Source organism: Nelumbo nucifera, chromosome 5 (assembly GCF_055504915.1).
Source record: "Nelumbo nucifera cultivar China Antique chromosome 5, China Antique-T2T, whole genome shotgun sequence".
Lineage (NCBI taxonomy): Eukaryota > Viridiplantae > Streptophyta > Magnoliopsida > Proteales > Nelumbonaceae > Nelumbo > Nelumbo nucifera.
In genome coordinates, this window is record NC_142653.1 from 14,493,626 (window position 1) to 14,513,166 (window position 19,541).

Here is a 19,541-nt window from a genome sequence, read left to right on the forward strand (position 1 = left end):
AATGCTTTGTGGACAAAAATTCTCCATGCTAAATATGTCAAGAATTCAAACTTTTGGAGACTCAAAATTAATAGTGGTTCTTCTTATATCTGGAAGGAAATTCTGAAATGCCGTAAATACCTTCTCAAGGGTTGTTGTTGGTTGGTGGCTAATGGGTGGAACATTAACATCATTGATGATCCATGGTTACCTATTGGTGTCCATGTAAACTCTTTTCTGATCCAACACGTGCCTTTAAAGGTGGCGAGCTTAGTTGACCATTCAACAATGACTTGGTGACCAGATCTGGTGAATCTCATCTTTAACTCTATAGTATTCAATCAAATTTTCAATATTGCTCTCCCAGTCCCAAATGCAGAGATGCAAGACACTTTGATTTGGACCCTTACTCCGTATGGGAAATATACAACAACCTCTTATTATCTGAAAAACCATTACAATCTTCCACTCATCTCTTAGGTAACGGGATCTCGTGGCATTATTTCTGGAGTCTAAAATTCATTCCTCCTACACTATAGATTTTTATTTGGAGGATTATGCATGATGTTCTTCCTGTTAAAAGAAGACTGAAAATGGCACCGAAACATATACCAATTTCTTGCTCTTTTTGAGACAATGAGGAAGAATCACTTGAACACTTATTTCTCAATTGCCCTTTTGCTAAGCAAGTTTGGTTCAGTGCGGATATTTCTATCCGTTCTGATCTAAACTCAGAAAGGAGTTTGGTGGATTGGATCACATCCTAGTTTAAGCTCTTTAAATCAAGGTGCATCATTGATGTTGACTTACTAAAAATAATTTCTCTCCTTTGGCATATTTGGCTTGCAAAGAATGAGCTCATCTTTAAGAACAAGCCCGAGACTCCTTAGTTTATTACTCACTGTGCCACCAGCTTAGCTCTTCACAACTTTTTGATCTTCTCTAATTATCATGATAACTTTATGGATCATGTAAGCAACAGATTGGTGTAGCCAGTGCTTTGGACAAAGCCCCCAAAAGTCAGTGTGGGTTTTGTTGTGAGAGACCACATGGGTTCCTTCATTTTTGCATGAGCCATTTTGATCAATCTCTCTCCTCCAGTTGTGTCTGAATCCATTGCTCTTTTTGAAAGTATCAAGTTTGCCATTTCCATGGGTTTTTCTCTCATGCCATATTTGAAGGTGATAATGAATCAATTATCAAGCTCTTGTTGGAGGAAAACACTAGTCCTCCTTGGAGTATCCTTAGTCTCTTATCAAGTTGCAAGAGTCTCCTTAATCAACTTGATGGTTCCTTAGTCACTTTTACTTCGAGATCTGGTAACTAGGTAGATTACCACAGCCAAATTTGCTCTTACTTGTCTCTTTACTCAAACCTAGTCCTCTACTCCTGAGTTTATTTCTTCTGTATTGATCAATGATGTAACTGAGATTGAAAGTTGAATGAAGTTTCCTAAGGGATTTCAAAATAAATAAAATAAAAAAAAAGATGGAAGACAACGTGCAACATAGTAGTATACAAGAGTCATGGTGTGCTTTAGGGCCTGAGACATTTGCAGCACTAGTTTCTTGTCTTCTTGGCAAGTGGATGTATATATGTTTATAGATGTGATGTTGTGTTTGAACCACAAAACGGCCATGAAACAAGCTTGGATCTTCTGGCCACAAAGATTCTACTCATACCTACCCACTGGACATTATAACTGTATATTGGGAATATCTTCCATATTTGCATGTACCATTCATGGGGAGATGTTCTCAATGTACAGCTGTAGTGTCTTGTGTGTAGGGGTGGATAGGATCATTGTGGGTAGGAGATCCTGATCACCTAGAGGTGTAAAGTGGGCCATGCCGTGCTGCCCTCCCTGGTGAAAAATTTGGGGGTCAGCTCGGCATGGCTCACGGCCTAGGCCTTTGCGAGTCCATGCCGTTCTTTGGGCTGGGCGGGCCCGTGGGCCGAGTGTTGGGCCAAGTCGGGCCAAAGCTATTTATTTAAAAAAATTGATAAAAAACTTAAAATTTTAATTTTATATGAATTTTGTGTATAAAATTGCTTATATATACAATAATTAAAAAATATTTATTTTATTAATATATTATATACTATATATTATTATATAATATTATATAAGTATATATGGGTTGTGTCGGCCCGCTCAGTTGTGCCATGTTATGCCAGCCCATGGACCTAAAACCCCAGGCCCAACATGGCCCGCATGATCGTACCGGGCCTGGCACAACCTGCAAACCGTCGTGCCAGGCCGGTCCAAGTTCGCGCCAACGGCACGGCCCGATTTACACCTCTATGATCACCCCAAGGTTTCTACATTATTTTCCCATGAAATTAAATGGCGCGTTTTGACACATCTCACTGATGTCACATAGGTTCTCAAAAGCTTGGCTGCTTGGTAGTTGTAATTTGTAAAAGTAGGAGAATCATTTTTGGCAATTATCTCAATTCTCCTCCGGACTAGAATCCTGTTTGGGTTTGCCTGCTCTTCAAAAAATCCTTTCTTTTTTAGATGAATTTTTTCATTCAAAGGCCAGTTCCCAAGAAATGAAATTAAAAAATGTGGCTTCTAGGGATGAAAAATTCTCATATACTAAATTCTCGTCTCGGTCATCTCCAAATAGCGAAAACATATGAAAGAAATGGTATTTCAGTAAATGTATCATAAATTACAATTTCTTAAGCAGTGTCTCAAAAAGCCACAGTATATGCAATCATCTTCTTCCTCTCACTTAACAGTTATCTTTGCTCAAACCTAGCTCAGTCGTCTTTTTCCTCTCATATATTTTTTTCCCCATTTCGTTTTGCTTTTTTATATCTCCAAACATATTTTCTTCTTCATACTTCTTTTCCCGCTCACGGTGTCATTGTCACGCCCCTCAAAGAAGTTGTTGCTCCACTTGGCCTTCAGCGACGTGGTAATTGAGATCTTAGCTTCCTTTCGCTCTTTGTGCTCTAGATATTATTGCTTGCCGAAAGGTCAGGGTTTTTAAGCAGAAGTACTGCTCCGTATTAATGTTGGGGTTGGTGGCTTCGTCCACTAGCACGGCCGGCGGTGTCGCTTACGTGTTGGGAGTTCCATTCTAGTCTCTCTGTTTGTTTGTCTTGCTCGTTGTGCTCTCGAGTTTCTACGTACTCCATTTACATCTCTAATAAATTAATTGGATTCCTGAGTTAAAAAGCTTTAATTGGTTGAGTCTACACTAAGATTGTATTCGTGTCAATCAACTGCTTGAGTCTGTGTGTATGGTGTAAATTAGTGTCTTTTTGTATTGTTGTTATTTAGTCATGTATTAATGTTTTTCTTCTCTTGATTAAAATTAATCGTACTTGTATTAGAGTTATAGAGTTTTTAGCAAGAATTAAATTGTAGGGGCGGTTTTAGTCTCCTATACCCCCAAACCGGTCAGACCTCCAATACACCCATTGTAGGGGCGTATCGGAAGAATTTTAAAATGATGCATATCAGCTGATACAAATTGATACATGTTGATACTTTGAACCTTAGTCCTGTCAATATCCAAATGAATGAATATTCATCTGATGATTTTGATCCTATCCATGAAATGAAATGAACACGGTGCCAAACACCGCCTCACTTATTAGATAACGTGTCTTTGTCTTTATCTTTAGTACAGTCATCTCCATCACCATTCACCATATAGATAGATGGATTGGACACCGGCATCCATCTTTGCCTAGTGGGTGGTCCATCGGTTCTTGGCATTGGATTTGTGCCGCGCTAGCTTGCCTCTTTCATGATTTCTATAAACCCATTGATGACTTGGTCAGATCTCGGCTCAAATTTTGCCGTTACCACTTACCACTGCTACTGCCGTGAGGTACGTACAGTCGTACAGAGGAAAATAATTGGTTTCACAGCCCATAAAAGATCCATCCAGATAATAGGAACCAACACCTGGCCCACTCTTTTAAAAGGCTTCAATACACGCATAATCCAATCTTTTGTCTATTCGGTTGACCATTAATTGTTTTCGGAGGTGCGTTTCTCTTTTGCCTTAAAATATAGGAAGTATTATTAAAATGTGTTTCCAATTACCATGGGATATGATTAATGAATATTTATAAAAATGTAAAAGAGTATCTTTCGACCTCTATTCATCACTTACGCATTCATAACGTCACAAATTGACCTCCATCCGATGAAATTCAAGTATGGAGGCCCATATTTGTTGGATTCGTTGCTTTCACATTCATAACGTCACAAGTATGGGGGCCCATTTTGATGCTTTAAAAGTATTAAACAAAAAGAAAGGCAAAAAAACGATATTCTGTCACAATATACACAAACGATTGGTTGGTTTCTCTGAATCTTACAATTTTAATAGAAAAATAGCTGTTATTTTTTTTATCTCTTATCTCTTAAAGAAAAATCTTACTTTTTTTTTATTTTCTAATGATATCTTCAAAATACAAAATATTTTTTTATAATTCAAAGGCCTCATATGCAATAATAACTTTTAATAATAATAATAATCAAAATCAAAATTATAAATTAATTAATACTTATAATAATAATAATTATTATATTATTAAATGATAATTAATAATCAGTTATTTTTATTACTTAATTAATAATTAATAATTATTTTATATATAGTATAATAATTATTATAGGTATAGTAAACCAGAGAAAAGGCGTTCTGTCAAAACAAGTATACGTATTTTGTCAAATATGATAATAATCTCCTACCCCCTCCTCTCAAACCAGAGTTTGCATTCGTCATTATCTTCTCTTCTTCATTTTTATTTGTATTGAGAGTGTTGATACGAGATGAAATAACATAGGTGTTGCAGTTTGAGAAAAACCCACGTCAACAGTAGAAAGATGAGAGAATCTCACTGAACCATTCAATCTAAAATTAATGTATAAGTATATTCATATTGTTTGATTATTGTCTAACACTACCCTATTATTTTTAATAATTGACTAGCTTTACCCTTACAGTTAGCATCCGTTAATGCTCCATCACGATATGTGTACATGTGACCCCACATGACCTATAAATTTTTTTCAAAACCCAATATTACTCTCATCCCCTTCATCTCAACCCAGCGGTAAAACACCGGCATTGTTCAGAAAACCTACTCCAGCAGCACCCGTTGAACATTGATCCTCACTTCTTTGTTATACTTTTTTGGCCATGCTTGATCCTCAAGAAAACAACCAGCAACACCCGCTACAAATAAGTCTTGGACAGTCCTCTGAACATTGAGAGCATTGTCAGCCCCAAACTTCACAAAACTCTGGTTGATTGCTATCGGGGAAAAGAAAACAGAGAATTAGTAAAAAAAAAAAAAAACAATTTGCAACAATTCTTTGGCTTGACCACCAACTGCCGTCAGGGAGTGGTTCGCTGTAACTACCACCAAGGAGAGGGACAGTGAAGAAGAAGAAGGAGGGAGAGGGAGGGGGACGAAGGGTAATCAATTCAGTTTGCATGCATACCAATAGCATAAAAAACAGAGGCAACACAGCATATAGAGGGAGAGAAACGGTGAAGAACGAAGCAAGAGGGAGAGACTTCGGGGATGTTTGGTTCTGTTTACGTTTATTGAAAAAATGCTGCTACCTCAGTGCCACCTCAGATTTTGGCGGAATAAATGTTTATTGGCTTCGAAATTACTGTTTGGTTGAAGCGTTTAATGAAAAAACACAAAAAAAAACAACGTTTCGCCGTTTATTTTTATAGATTTTTTGTGAAGTTAGCCATTGGGGGAAGCGGGAATTTCTCGCTTCCTCCAATGGCTGTGCGTTTCATGAAGCGCTGCGGTGACATGGCTCCTACGTGTCGGCTGACATGGTGCACTTAGGTTTTGATCCAATGCAACCCGGATCTACCATCCCTATATGCTTTGTTTTTCTCATCTAGGGGTGGACTCGAGTTGAGCCGAGTCGAATAGTACCAGGCTCGAGCTCGGCTCGAGACTGTTCTACAAGGCTCGAGCTTGATTTCGGCTTGAGTAAAAAATTTATAAGCTCGAGCTCGATTTTGAAAAAAAAGTATTTAATAAAAATAAAAATTATATATAAAATTTTTTTATTTTATATTTAAAAATTTAGAATTATAATATTTTTATTTTATATATATATATATATATATATTATTTTCTATAATTTTATTCTATATATATATATATATTCGAGCCGGCTCGCGAGCCTCACGAGCTGAGCTCTAGTAGGCTCGAGCTCGACTCGTTTAATAATCGAGCCACTAAATTGGGCTCAAGCTCGGTTGAAACCGGGCCGAGCCAAGCTTTTCACAAGCCGAGCTCAAGCAGCTCGTGAAAAGCTCAATTCGTTGCCACCCATCTCATCGATGACCTAAGTTCTAACCACGAACCAGAGAGAGGAGTCTTCGTCGCCCGTAGAGGAGGAAACCCTAGCGACGATCGGAGGAGTGATACCATAGGGAGGAGCAGTTGACGCCGGCAAGGTCTCTGGTTTCCTCTGACCTTCGGTTTCATTTGTGAATGATTTATTTGATTTTTCTCTCTGTTTTCTCCTAACATTTGGTTTTCCCTAACCTTTGGCAAGGTCTCTGATTTTTCTCTCTGTTTTCTTTGATCCCAGGGAGAGAGTTTCTCGTATCCACAACAATCAAAGGTGAAACAGAGGGTATGTTTTAATCTTTGAGGTCTAGGGTTATTTTCTATGTTTGTCCGTTATTATTATTGTGCTATGCTTCGCAAATATAGTATCCAATGAACATCTTTGAGTTCATGATAGTTCTTTTCAAGATCGAAATGGAAAACCACATTGGGTTATGCCGACTCTAGTTTCCAAAGTATCAGTTTTGCTTTGCCAATTTCTAAGCTCAAGTCCAGACTGTCCAGTGCACGGTACGACAGGCTATAGAGTTCAGAGATATCTGGGCTTCCTCAAACATGGCCATACCAGATTCGTTTCAGCAAAGGTTCGACTCTGGATGACCCTTTGCCTGATCGATGAATCAATGAAGAACTCCCCACTAGAGTCCGCACGAGTCTCCTTAATATTTTGATTGTCTGTTTCAGATAGGAGATCGGTTGTTCAAGAACAAAGATAGTGTTTAATTGTTCTGAGTCTGAGACCTGTTGGATAACCTTCAAGCCAAGAACTCACCTCGACTACTGCTTTCCCAATTTCCCCTAGCTAGTCCCCTGTTTGGACTTGAACTATAAAACAATTCCGTGTTGTTTGCTTAGTTTTCTTTTGAATAACATTAATAGCCATCATATACTAACCGTTGGATCTGAAAATCGGTCTTCAAATTCAAACACATGTAATTTGGACCGTTGGATTGACTAATGTATCCTATACACGACAATGAAAGTGTCATACTGAAACATCCATATGACTGTTTCTTGAATCGTGCCACCAAACATCATGAAATGGAAAAATGTTTATTGTTGTTGAGGTGTAAAGGGGCGTTTCTTACAATGCCCGAAATAAACTTAACCAAACAACAAAAAGAAAAATGTTTAAAGTGGGTGTTTATCAAATAAACGTTTTTTTGATAAACGCCCATCCAATAAGCATAAACAGAACCAAACACATACTTCATCTCTCCTAGGTAGTCAGCATCATAACGCCGACCTCGACTTCATCTTCATCCGATGATGAAGACCAATACTTTTTGCCATTTGAGAATCCGATACCCATTGATGAAGATTTTCGAGTGGCGGGTTTTGGTAACTACAACGAAGACCAAGGGGATGGCTTTAAATTGAGGCACCGGCGACGACGCAACAGCTGCGAAGATTGGTTCTCCTGGTCCGACTTCACCAACAACCAAAGCGTCGTCAAATTGTGGATGCCCGATATGGGGTGTATCTTATCATATCTTTGAAAAACAGATACACGATACACATGAAAATCAGGCGTCTCATCTTTTTTCATGCATACTAGACTTGTACTAGGGTTGTATCGGAGGCGTATTGGGGGTGTATCAGAGTGTATCAATAGTGTATCGACGAAAAAGATATGACCAAAAAACTGAAAAAAAGGGAAAGCAAGCTTCTTTTCCCTGAAATAAGTCGTCTTTCATCCCCCAAATGACTGTAAATCTCCAAAGCTCATTCCTAGAGTGCTAGATTTGCAAGAAACAAGTGTGAATTGTTAATTTTTTCAATATTTTTCAATTTTTGAAAAAATATGAAAAAAATAGGTAATTTTTTTCAATCTTTTATAATATCTTATGATTTCTTTTTTTTCTTGAATGTATAAATTTATGTTGATCTACATTTCTTACATTCAAAATCACAATTGCTTTGTGTTATTAGTAGGTTTATGGAAATTTCATGAAGATATTTAAGGAAAATATAAATTAACAAAAAATTTGAAAATGTAATTTTTTCTCTGCCTATAAAAACAAAATATGTTTTAGATCTATGATTTAGCTATCATATCCATAGAGCAATTGAAATTTCTTCTTTAATAATTTTATTTTGATTTTTTATATTTTTAGAATTAAAAAATAAATAATAATTAATTATATTTTATCATTTGATCACAATAATTGAATATATTATAATTCTATGGATGATATATCATATCAATAGACCAATTGAAGCATCTTATTTAATAATTTTTTTATACTTTTAGAATTAAAAAATAATTAATTAATTAATTATATTTTATCTTTTGATCAAAATGAGTGGATATATTATATGGATGATCTATCATATCCACAAAATAATTGAAATTTTTTCTTTAATAACTATTTTTTGAATATATTATATAATGTTTATTTATTTTTTATAATTTGTTAAAATAAATAATAATTATTTAAATAATAAGTTATTATTAATTATATTTTCACTTAGAAGTTGTGCCAATGCATGTTTTATGGGTGGATAGACCTGTTCATGGGCCGGGTGGCCCGACGGGCCGGTTCGGCCCCCGGATGGGCTTGAACATGTTTATAGGCTCGCGGTCTCTCTCTCCCATATAGTACTTTCGTTGAAATTCTCAAACCTCCCCCTCCGGTCTCTCTCTCTCTCTCCCACAACCTCCACTCTCCCATGTTTCAACATTCGCCTCTGCTCCCTCTCTCTCTCTCAACCTCTGATCTCCCCTATTCCACTGTCCACCTCTAGTCCTAGATCGTCCTCATAGTTCGCTCTCCCCTACATTCTACCCTTCCTCCGCAACCTGGCTACCATTCCCTCATCGCTCCCTCCCCTCTGAATCTCCAACAGTGATCCTGTCACTAGAGATTGAGGATGCAGTCGGCGATTGAGGAAGTTGTTCTATAAGATGATGGACCAGAGATTGAGGATGCTCTCTTAGTTCTCCACTACCTTCGACCTCTCTAGTGGCTCTCATTGGGGTTTGGAAGAAGAAGAAGGAGAGAGAGAGAGAGAGAGAGAGAGGCTAGAGAGAGAACGAAGAGGAAGAAGGGATTTAAAAATTTCAGATTAGTAGAATGGAGAAGCTAGTGGAAATCACCATTTGTAGCAGAAAATTCACTGCTTTCAAAGGTTGCAACGGTGGCTTCATCGTGCAAAGGAGGTGAAGAGAAAGAGAGTGAGAGAGACAGAGGAGAGAGAATTACTTTGAAGGGAATTTAACGGAAGGGTAAATTTGACATTTCAACCCTTTTGTCAATATTTAACGACAATGGTAATATTTTAAAATAATAGGGATAGTGTTAGACAATATTCAAACAGTAGGGGTATACTTAGTCAATTTCCTAAACCTTAGGGATAGTTTAAGAAATTTACCCTAAAATAAAGGAAGTATTATTAAAATGTGTTTCCAATTACCACGGGATATGATTAATGAATATTTATAAAAAATATAAGAGTATCTTTCGACCTCTATTCATCACTTATGCATTCATAACGTCACAAATTGACCTCCATCCGATAAAATTCAAGTATGGAGGCCCATATTGTGTTGGATTCGTTGCTTTCACATTCATAACGTCATAAGTATGGGGGCCCATTTTGATGCTTTAAAAGTATTAAACAAAAAGAAAGGCAAAAAAACGATATTCTGTCATAATATACACAAATAACTGGTTGATTTCCTCTTTAATTCTTATCTCTTAGGAAGTCTCTTACAAATTTAAGAGGAAAAATGGTTGTTCTTTTCCTTTTATCTCTTCTCTCTTAAAGAGAAATCTTATATTTTTTGTTTTTTAATGATATCCCCAAAACACAAAATACTTTTTTTATAATTTAAAGGCCTCACATGCAATAATAATTTTTATAATTTTTAAATATAATAATAACAACTATCACAATTATAAGTTAATTATTAATTAATTAATACTTATAATAATAATAATTATTAAATGATAAATAATAATCAGTAATTATTATTACTTAATTAATAATTATTTTACATATAGTACAACAATTATTATAGGTATAGTAAACCAGAGAAAAGACGTTCTGTCAAAGCAAGTATACGTATTTTGTCAAATATGATAACATTCCCTTACCCCCTCCTCTCAAACCAGAGTTTGTTTTCTTCATTATCTTCTCTTCATTTTTATTTGTATTGAGAGTGCTGATACGAGATGAAATAACATAGGTGTTGCAGTTTGAGAAAAACCCACGTCAACAGTAGAAAGACGAGAGAGTCTCACTGAATCCTTCAATCTAAAATTAATGTACAAGTTTATGGGGGAAAATGTATGATGCCAGAATATCGGAAGAGTTTTGACCCATCAAAACCCGCCTGTGAATTTTTTATGATCAAGAGAAAACAAAAATATCCTCTTCACTGCAATTGTTGCCTAATGTTTTAGTTACAACTGAACAAGTTGTGGCCAGCGAAGCCGTTGTTAAAAGTTTTTAGCAACAATCAATTGTTGCAAAATATACTATTCACAACAGTTGAAACAGTTGTTGGCAACAATAATGTTTTGCCACACTCAATTGGAATTGTTGCCAAATGTTTTGTTTTAGCAACAATTAATAAAAATCGTTGCCCATATAAATTTTTAGCAATAACTACTTAATTGTTGCTCAATGGTTCCTCAACAATCATACTAGTTGATGTTAATTATAAATTTGCAACAGTTAAAAATTTGTCTCTAATTAACATTTTAGGCAACAATTCTTTTGTTGAATAGACAACAATCAAGCAATTATTGCCCAAAAGTTTCATATACAACAATCATGTTAATTGTTGCCAATTATGTAAATTGGCAACAACTGGACAATTGTTTTTCCAAACTATTGTTGAAGTAGCAACAATCAAGCAATTGTTACCTTAACTATTGCCAATTATCATTTTAATTGTTGATATTTAATTTAATAAATTGTTGCAAATATTATAATAATTATTGTTAATCATCTAAATAAAATACACATGTAAAATGTCAATATGTAAGCCTATTGATATTATAAAAGATAAAAATTGCATTCCAACTATTATTCATATGCAACTATGTTAAAAATATATTATAATTTCAAAATTCATATCATATAAATAATACAATTACCAAAAACTTTGATCTAATGCATAATACAATTAACACAATTTGATCCAATGCCTCCATCCACATATTTGGAGTTGTGCCTTCTGCTACATAACGATGACAGCTAATTCATTGGAAGTGATAAATAGCTCATGAAAGGTTGATTCCACATCCTGAAGAGCTCTAACTTTGCTCTACATTTGGCAAGTGTTTGCAAACTTAACATTGGCATATGTGCAATGGTCACAAGACCAGTGACTTGAATCATCCAGTTGACTAGGAGCTTGGGAGGCAGTTCCTTTGCCTCTTCCACCTCTGGATTTGTTTCCTCTCAAATTCTTAGAGCTCGTTGTTCTGCTACAAGCAGCACGGGAGTCCACATCTGACAAACCGTTCTCCAATGCTCGTACAAAATTCTCAAAGTAGTTTCGAGTCGCACTATCATCACAAGTAAACAGGTTATTTAATTTTAAAAGTTTAGATTTCTATTGTAAATCACCGCTGAAATTGGAGAATAATAAGCAAGATAGGATTGATGAAGGTGCTTCTCCCTTTCTTATTCCATTAAGGCTTTCTTCCCAAGGGTTTATATTAAAAGGTGCTTCTCCCTCAAATGATGATTAATATTTGAAAAAACAGATCATGTCCCACACCTTAATACCAAATATCCCCACAATGTTTAGTTCCAGCAGTATATGTGTTTCTAGTAGTTACCTAGTCAGCCCAGCAGGCTTTGTTCGGAACTCATTAAAGTCTTCTGATGGGCCCTCTACATTTAGATAAACTTGTAGTTCCTTCTCAGCACATTGATGAAGCCGTTCTAACCCAGACTCAGCCTCACCTACAGAACAATTATCTTACCAACTCTGAAAATAAGATAGCAAACATATACGATAAAAATACGTACAGTGCAAATATATACAAAATAATACAAAATATATAGCTTTGCACTCTACATATTTGCACTTGTACTCCTTCCAAATTGAGCCTATAGAGTTAATGATTAGACTATTGATCAACTTCCTGGTTTCATTAAGCAAAACTTGAGAGTTGCTCTTTGGGGAATCTGGGCTTCTCTAGAGAAAAAGATAGTGAATGACCTTAAAGGACATTATCTAACTCTCCCCTTGACTTATTGGTCATTCTAATTCAAAGAAAATCCCACAATATCATGGCTCAAGGGAATTCTAGCAATACTTATCAGCTAAGCAACTAATGGCAATAGGGGCTGTGAAGTACCAACAAGATACACGCTATATAGATGCTAAGAGTAAAAATGTTTACTTTTTTTCTTTTTCTCCTAGGGACTGAAACAAGTATATTTGTTAGTCAAAGAACTGGTTGAGGAGTGAATAGGGTGGCATGGCATCTGGCTATAGACTTTTCTTCTGTTGCCTTTGCTAAGGATGTGTTTGATTGTGGAAATGAATTGAATTTGAATTATTCCACCTCAATGCTATAGAAATTAAATAATTGTCACCCCTTTCATTTTGAGTTCTAACCTTTTAACCAAGTTCAACTACACTAAGGATCGATCCAAACATGGAAATTCTATACAAGGAATTGAAAATTCCTATTCTGCCTCAAAATCCAAATCTACCAAACCCAAGTGCAACTTAAGTATTTTGTTTGTCCTTTTTCTGTCCGTGGAACCCTCAACATGTCTCAGGTTATATTTTTGAAAGCTTGAAGGCTTTCCATGTCCCTGCCCAATTTTATTACAATTTTGTAACTAAATGATAAAAAGTTAAACCAAGTTGAGTAATTATCTTAGGAAATTTCTAGTGTGTTCATTCATTTGGATAACCTATCATGTCTAACAAGGTTTATTGTCATCATGGTGTCCCTTATGCGTTACTTGTTAAAATATCTCACCACTTGATATCTTTCATTTTTCTCTTGTTCTATATGTGTTTATAGAACTTCCTTTCACAGGTGGACACTGACAGAAAAAAATAAAGCAACCAATCTAGAGCACATAGTAGTGTTTTTCTATAATCAATTCTAAGAAGGTAAAAGTGATAATTTAATTCAACTTATAGATGAAGGAAACTATGTTTTTTGTGACTACTAGATTACAAAAAAAGTAGGTTACAGAGATTGACTATGGCATTTTACTATTTTATTCATTAGGAAAGTCAACTATGGAAGCTTTTCTTTATTTATTTATTTCTTTTTTATGAATAAGTTGGGAATAATCCACAATGTCAAGGTTTAGGTTCATTTAACATTATTTAGGATCAAACCTAGCTCCAGACACTTTCTTGAGTCTCATGATAATAAAAAGCATATAATCCTAGAGAATGCCCATAGAAAGCATCCACTGCAAGAGAACCATCCCATAACCACCTCATAAAAATCTAAGAAAAAAAAGAAAGAATAATCAACTGGAGCAACAGCATAAGAAACTTTGAAACATGAAATAAAAATGTAAATTGGAAATCATTCTATAAGTATTCACTAAGTCACCTGTACAGAAAGATCCAACTTAGTCATGGCCTCTCGAACTCTCCTGCAGAAAGGACATGCCTCTGTTGACAATAATATTAACACATAACTTATGCATCATTAAAATCCTAAGCTAAAAATATAACAAATAAAAAATTAAATAAAGTTGGTGAATGTAGTGAAAAGTAAGTCTGAGGAGATGGAGTGAATTGTGCCGGAGATAGGAGACTCCCTAGTAGGTATTAGGTGGATGAAAGAAGATATCTCTAATCCATAGTTGTACCTTTACTCTATAGAGAAATCCATGGTTTGGCATACATCATGATGAACACCTCATTCAGGTGTTGCATCGAACTGTCGCAATTTGGTTTCAGTTATTCAATTATAGCAAATAGGTTTTGCATCGAATATTTGTTGCTTCTTATTAAAAAGTGTATCAAAAGACAACCTTAGATGGATATCCCATTTTGTTCTGCTAATGTTTCACCCTAGAAAGAGCATGCTTGTACTTCCTATCTTTAACAATTATGTGGATCTTGACAACTAATGGCAATTTAGTAACCCTCATAGTTTAATCTTGAATTTATTTAGATTTTCCATGGAGTGGTTTAATTCTCCCTCATGCATGAGACATCATTAAATATGGGAATAACACAACAGCTTATGTTGGAATCTCAGATTTGAAAGGCCAAACTTCCCACTCGTATTATCAGGGCATTCCCTTGGTGGCAGGATAAGTTTTATAAGTCTTAACATGTTGTTTATCATCTCTTTTCTAATACCTTAAAATTCCCTTTTCTTTGGTAAGGGTTAATTATTCATGACTCATATTATGTTCTTCATTCATAATTCATTCATAAGATGCCATATTCTCAACGCTATGGTGGAAATCGCCATGAATCCACTTGGCTTGGTTCAGGTATGTTACAGTTTCCAACTAACAAACCACAACCATGAAATTTTTAAGGGTTCTAGCCTTACGCTTATTTATATGTAAAAGAATTTCATGGTTTGACCTTTCATTTGAATGATCAAATAGATGTTATTTTATATTTTATTTTTTGATAAATAACAGATAAAATCCATTCATTAAGGAGCTGAAAAAACCATAATACAACAGATGGGCCCAAAGGAATAAGAGGTAAAGTGCAAAACTGAAGCTGAACAAAAATAAAAACTCACAATCTACAGATTACAACCCAGCCCTGGACCCACTCTAGATTAACCTTTGATACTCTTGCTCTAGCTAAACTGTCATCCAACGAATTGGCACTTCTAGGTTTTTAGTTGAATGAGGAATTCAAAGAACCCCCTAGGAATAGTGCAATGGATCTGGCCAAGTGCTACTCTCCACGACATATCTCATCAATCCCTATATAGATAGCATTCCATACATTGTATCAAAAACCAATAAGCAGCCTCGTTTTTTTATTCTTTTCTATTGCAATTGCAGCATATAAAACCTCCACATCTAATTGAAATTTAATTTTAGGCTCCACAAGCCTTAAATTAATATTATACCTTAGCATCTCATTTCTACCATGTTAACCTTCACTTAGAATGCCATGGTCGTGCTAGTTCTCTATGGATTGCTTTATCAAAAGCACATAAATTACTAAATCAAGTCAAATATTTAATTTGCATCCAACTGTATTTTATCAAAAGAATATTGATCTCCATCAATTCCCTTACTAAGAGAATATAGTTCTATGAGGAAGATGATATATAGAGATTGACCTGGGATTGAGTCTCACTTCTGGGTATGTTATATGCTATCGTGACAAAGACCAAGCTTGACCCTGTTTCCCAGAAACAAACAAACAATGTTAGATGGGCCAAGAAAGAAAGAGACGCATAGAAATTTTCAACACAAAAATCGACATCTTACCTCAAGTCACTACAACCGCGAATTTTATGGATGGTTTGTCTTCAAGTCACTATTTTTATCTTACAGCCCCCCTGTCTAGCTTGATCGACCCCTACAAATTTACAAACCTAATGTTAAAATAATGAGAAAAAAGTAGAAAACCCTATAGAAAATAATGAGAAAACCCTAATAGAAACCATCAAATAAAATAATAGAGAGAAAATTAGAGAGAGATTAACCTCAATAACTTCAGTAGAAGTGAACAAATCGTGGAGGGAAGTAGAGAGAAGAGCAGGTGAATCGTAGAAGTCCAATAAATCAGAATAGAAAACCTAACAATTTCTTAGTGATGCTCTTTCAGGTTCAAGTTAAACTCGAAGTTGTTGAGGCTAGTCGAACTCAAAATCGTGAGGTTTTGCAGTTTTACTTGCCGTGGTGGAAAATTTTTTCTTTTTTTTTTTTGTTTTTGCATTTTTCTGTATTTTAACCAAACTTATACTAAACCCGACCCATTGAAATCACTTCTCCCATTTAAGCTGCCCTAATAAAAATATAAAATAAGTTAAGACGAACCTTTTTCTTTTTGTGGCTTCCATATTAATCATTCTTTAATCTAGTTGTTGAATGTTTACATGTTGAAAGAAATTAGCAACGGTTGGTCTACAATTAGCAACCATTGGATAAGGCCTGTTGTCAATACATTAGTTTAACAACAATGGTAATCAATTGTTGTCAAAAAAAGGTGCTATTTGCAACAGTTGGCTACGTAGCTAGCAACAATTGGATAAAATATGTTGCCAATCCATGGTTTTAGCAACGGTGCTAATCAATTGTGGCTAAAATTAGGCTTTTGGCAACAACATTATCTAACTGTAAACAAATGACTGTTGCCAATGGTCGCTTTTCTTGTAATGGTTTGTTTGTTACCTTGTGCAAATTTCACGGTTGATTGAAATTTTCTATTAACCTTTTTAATTCTTTGGTCGGTTTGATAATAATAATAATAATAAGAGCAAAAAACAGAAGAATTGAAATAAAATGTAAAAAATATTTAATCCTAAACGTCATTAGTTTTTAGCATTTTGTTTAAAATAATCTGACGTGGCACTCTAGAGTGACGTGGACAACGGACACTTGAGTCCTTCACTGAAGGAGGGAAGATGATGAAACCTTGAGGATGTTGAAGAAGGAAGGTAAATAAATGGAGTGGAGAGTTGGGATCAATAAAACCAGGTAAATCCTCTTGCTTATCAAATTAAATAAAGAAGGCCATCAAATTAAAACAATTAATGCACGGGATTCCAGCCATGCAAACTGAACAAGGGCCAGGACCAGTACTATATGTAAATAAAAGAACCGAAAAATGTGGAAATATAGTTAAAAGTCAGTGCTGCATTAATTAATATATATATATATATATATATATAGAAAATATTAAAACAATACATGTGGCTACTTGACTGGGACCAATATTATTGAATTCCATCAGAATTCAGCTGCACTTGTAGTGGTTGTCGTAGCCCCCTGTTTTATTTTTAACCATATTTTCATACAAATTAAGTTACAAACATCATATATACACTAATAGTTATTATAATTAAGAAATGGAATTTGATTCCCCAAATTCCATAATTATTTGGAGTTGGAGTTGGAGTTGGAGAGAAGCACTTGGTCGATCATTTTGTCAAAATTCAAGCGAGACGAGCCACCTAGACATATGGCTTCTTGGGCTTTCTTCTTCCATTCCATGACCTTGTTCTTGAGCTCCTTCCCCTTGTCTCCGTTGATTAACTGTCTGACAAGGCTTTCAACGTCATCTCTCTTGACGTCGTTATTGATCTCCATGCCTATCCCCCATTCAGATTCAGTACAGGTATACCGGCAATTGGTTTGTTGCTCCGCGAAGAATGGCCAACACAGCATAGGCACTCCATTGCAAATGCTCTCCAACGTCGAATTCCAACCACAGTGCGTTAAAAACACTCCAATTGACGGGTGGTTGAGGATTTGCTCTTGCGGGCACCAATTCGCCAGTAGACCTCTTTCTTTGGTATGTTGTACGAACTCTGGAGGTAGAAGTGCCGAGTCACCTTTCACCAGATCGGGTCTAATAACCCACAAGAAGGTTTGATTGCTATTAGCCAGTCCCCAGGCGAACTCCACCAGTTGTTCACCTGTCATTACGGTGATGCTGCCAAAGTTCACATACACAACCGAGTTGGGTTTCTTGGAGTCGAGCCACTCCATGCATCCTGCTTCTTCTTTCCATAGATTTGAGTCAATAGACTTCAAATCATCATTTTCCGAGATCTGATTACTGGCGAACAAATGAAGTGGACCAACAGAGTAAACACGACAAAACATGGACGAAAGTCCATCCAAAACCTTGCGTTCCAAGGTATCGAAAGTATTAAGAATGATTCCTTGAGCTCGTTTAGCTCTCTCTACTTCCTCCTTTAAAAAGTTGAGCATGATGTCGTCTGGGTTGGTAGTTCGAACGAAGCTCGGGAGATCCCTCAAACGAATATCCTTCATTAATCCAGGTATCCAGTCGATGGTGGTCTCCAAATACCCATTTGTTAGATAGCTTGCATCTGCACAAATTGATCCAAGTACAAGTAGTGCAACAAAACAACCCCACACATGGGCATAGAATTAGTATATATATCAAATTTAGTGTATTATATAACAAGCTAATTCATTCTCAAATATATATATATATATATATATAAAGAAGTGGGGCGGTTGGAATTTGTTTAATTTATATTATACGTACCTTTGAGTGGCGTAAGACATCTTTCAATGAGATAGGGATAGTGCACATAGCTCATGAAGCCACAAGCGCTGGTAGTCCAAAAGAGAACCTCAGGAATACCTAGTTCTTCAGCAGCATCAAGAGTGAAGCTCATGACCCCATCAGATATGATGCAAGTAATAGGAGGAATGTTGGAGGAGGAAGAATTATTGAGCTTGGAAAGGAGGGTGCGGAAGGGGAGCAGGCAAGAGTTCTTGGTGGAGTTGCAGAGGGTAGGGATATCTTGGGTGGCGTCAGTATCAGACGGTGGTAGACCATCAGGGATGGTTTCAAACCTGAAATCAACTAAACCACTTAGGGAATTAGGGCCTCTGGACTTGAGCAAGCGCCGGTAGTTGTAATCGGTGTTAACAAAAGTGATGTGAAAGCCTCTGCTATTAAGGAGCTTTGCCAACTTGAGCATAGGGTTTATGTGGCCTTGTGCTGGGTATGGGATGCATACTGCGTGAGGCTTATCAGCTACCCCAATAGAATCCATCTCTCTCTCTCTCATGAGAATGAGAATAAGCAAGTTCTATCTGTCTTTATATAGGGCTGCTTGCGGGAGTCCAGATCTCCTGCCCATGAGAATTTTGCCCACATCACATATTGAGAATATCTTATCCTCTGCATAGTATTATGTAGGGGTAGTTTTATTGTGGATAGGTATGGGCAGAGTTCTCATGAGCAAGAGATCTCAAGTCTGCTTACGAAGTCATTTACATAAAATTATTATCTATTTGGTTTAAATAAAGGAAATATAAAAGAAACTTTTACATACTTTGTAGAAATTTCTTTACTTTTCCTTCTTCAAACCAAATATAGCCTTAAAGATGAGTCAAAGGCTGAAAGTTCTTTTCAAGTCGTTTCATTTATATATAATTTTGTTATATATACCAAATTATTAATTATCCATTCGGTTAGTTTAAACTGTTTGTATTACTTAATTAGTACATAAATATACCAAGCCAGGCCTGGACAAAAAACTCTTGTCCCAGGACTGGAA

General features: G+C 35.9%; 1 protein-coding gene and 1 long non-coding RNA gene across 2 annotated transcripts; both read right to left on the minus strand.

The window, feature by feature from the left end:
- Positions 1-11,357: 11,357 nt before the first annotated feature.
- Positions 11,358-16,161, minus strand: LOC104604669 (uncharacterized). The gene is made up of 6 exons (XR_016076771.1): positions 15,981-16,161; positions 15,763-15,853; positions 15,612-15,673; positions 13,896-13,938; positions 12,141-12,292; positions 11,358-11,864 (listed from the first exon to the last, which is right to left on the minus strand). It is a non-coding gene; the product is annotated as an uncharacterized LOC104604669 (long non-coding RNA).
- A 971-nt stretch (positions 16,162-17,132) lies between these two features.
- LOC104604662 (7-deoxyloganetin glucosyltransferase-like) lies at positions 17,133-19,132 on the minus strand. Its single transcript, XM_010269110.2, has 2 exons — positions 18,518-19,132; positions 17,133-18,335 (listed from the first exon to the last, which is right to left on the minus strand). Exons 1-2 carry the CDS (start codon positions 19,047-19,049, stop codon positions 17,374-17,376), a joined length of 1,494 nt encoding a protein of 497 aa, XP_010267412.2. The 5' UTR covers positions 19,050-19,132; the 3' UTR covers positions 17,133-17,373.
- Positions 19,133-19,541: the final 409 nt, after the last annotated feature.

Bases quoted from the DNA above. Each gene is read 5' to 3' on its own strand.
- LOC104604662 (XM_010269110.2), bottom strand. From the start codon at position 19,049: ATGAGAGAGAGAGAGATGGATTCTATTGGGGTAGCTGATAAGCCTCAC. The intron at 18,336-18,517 runs GTACGTATAATA...CAATTTGTGCAG, and splicing joins ATGTCTTACGCCACTCAAAG to ATGCAAGCTATCTAACAAAT.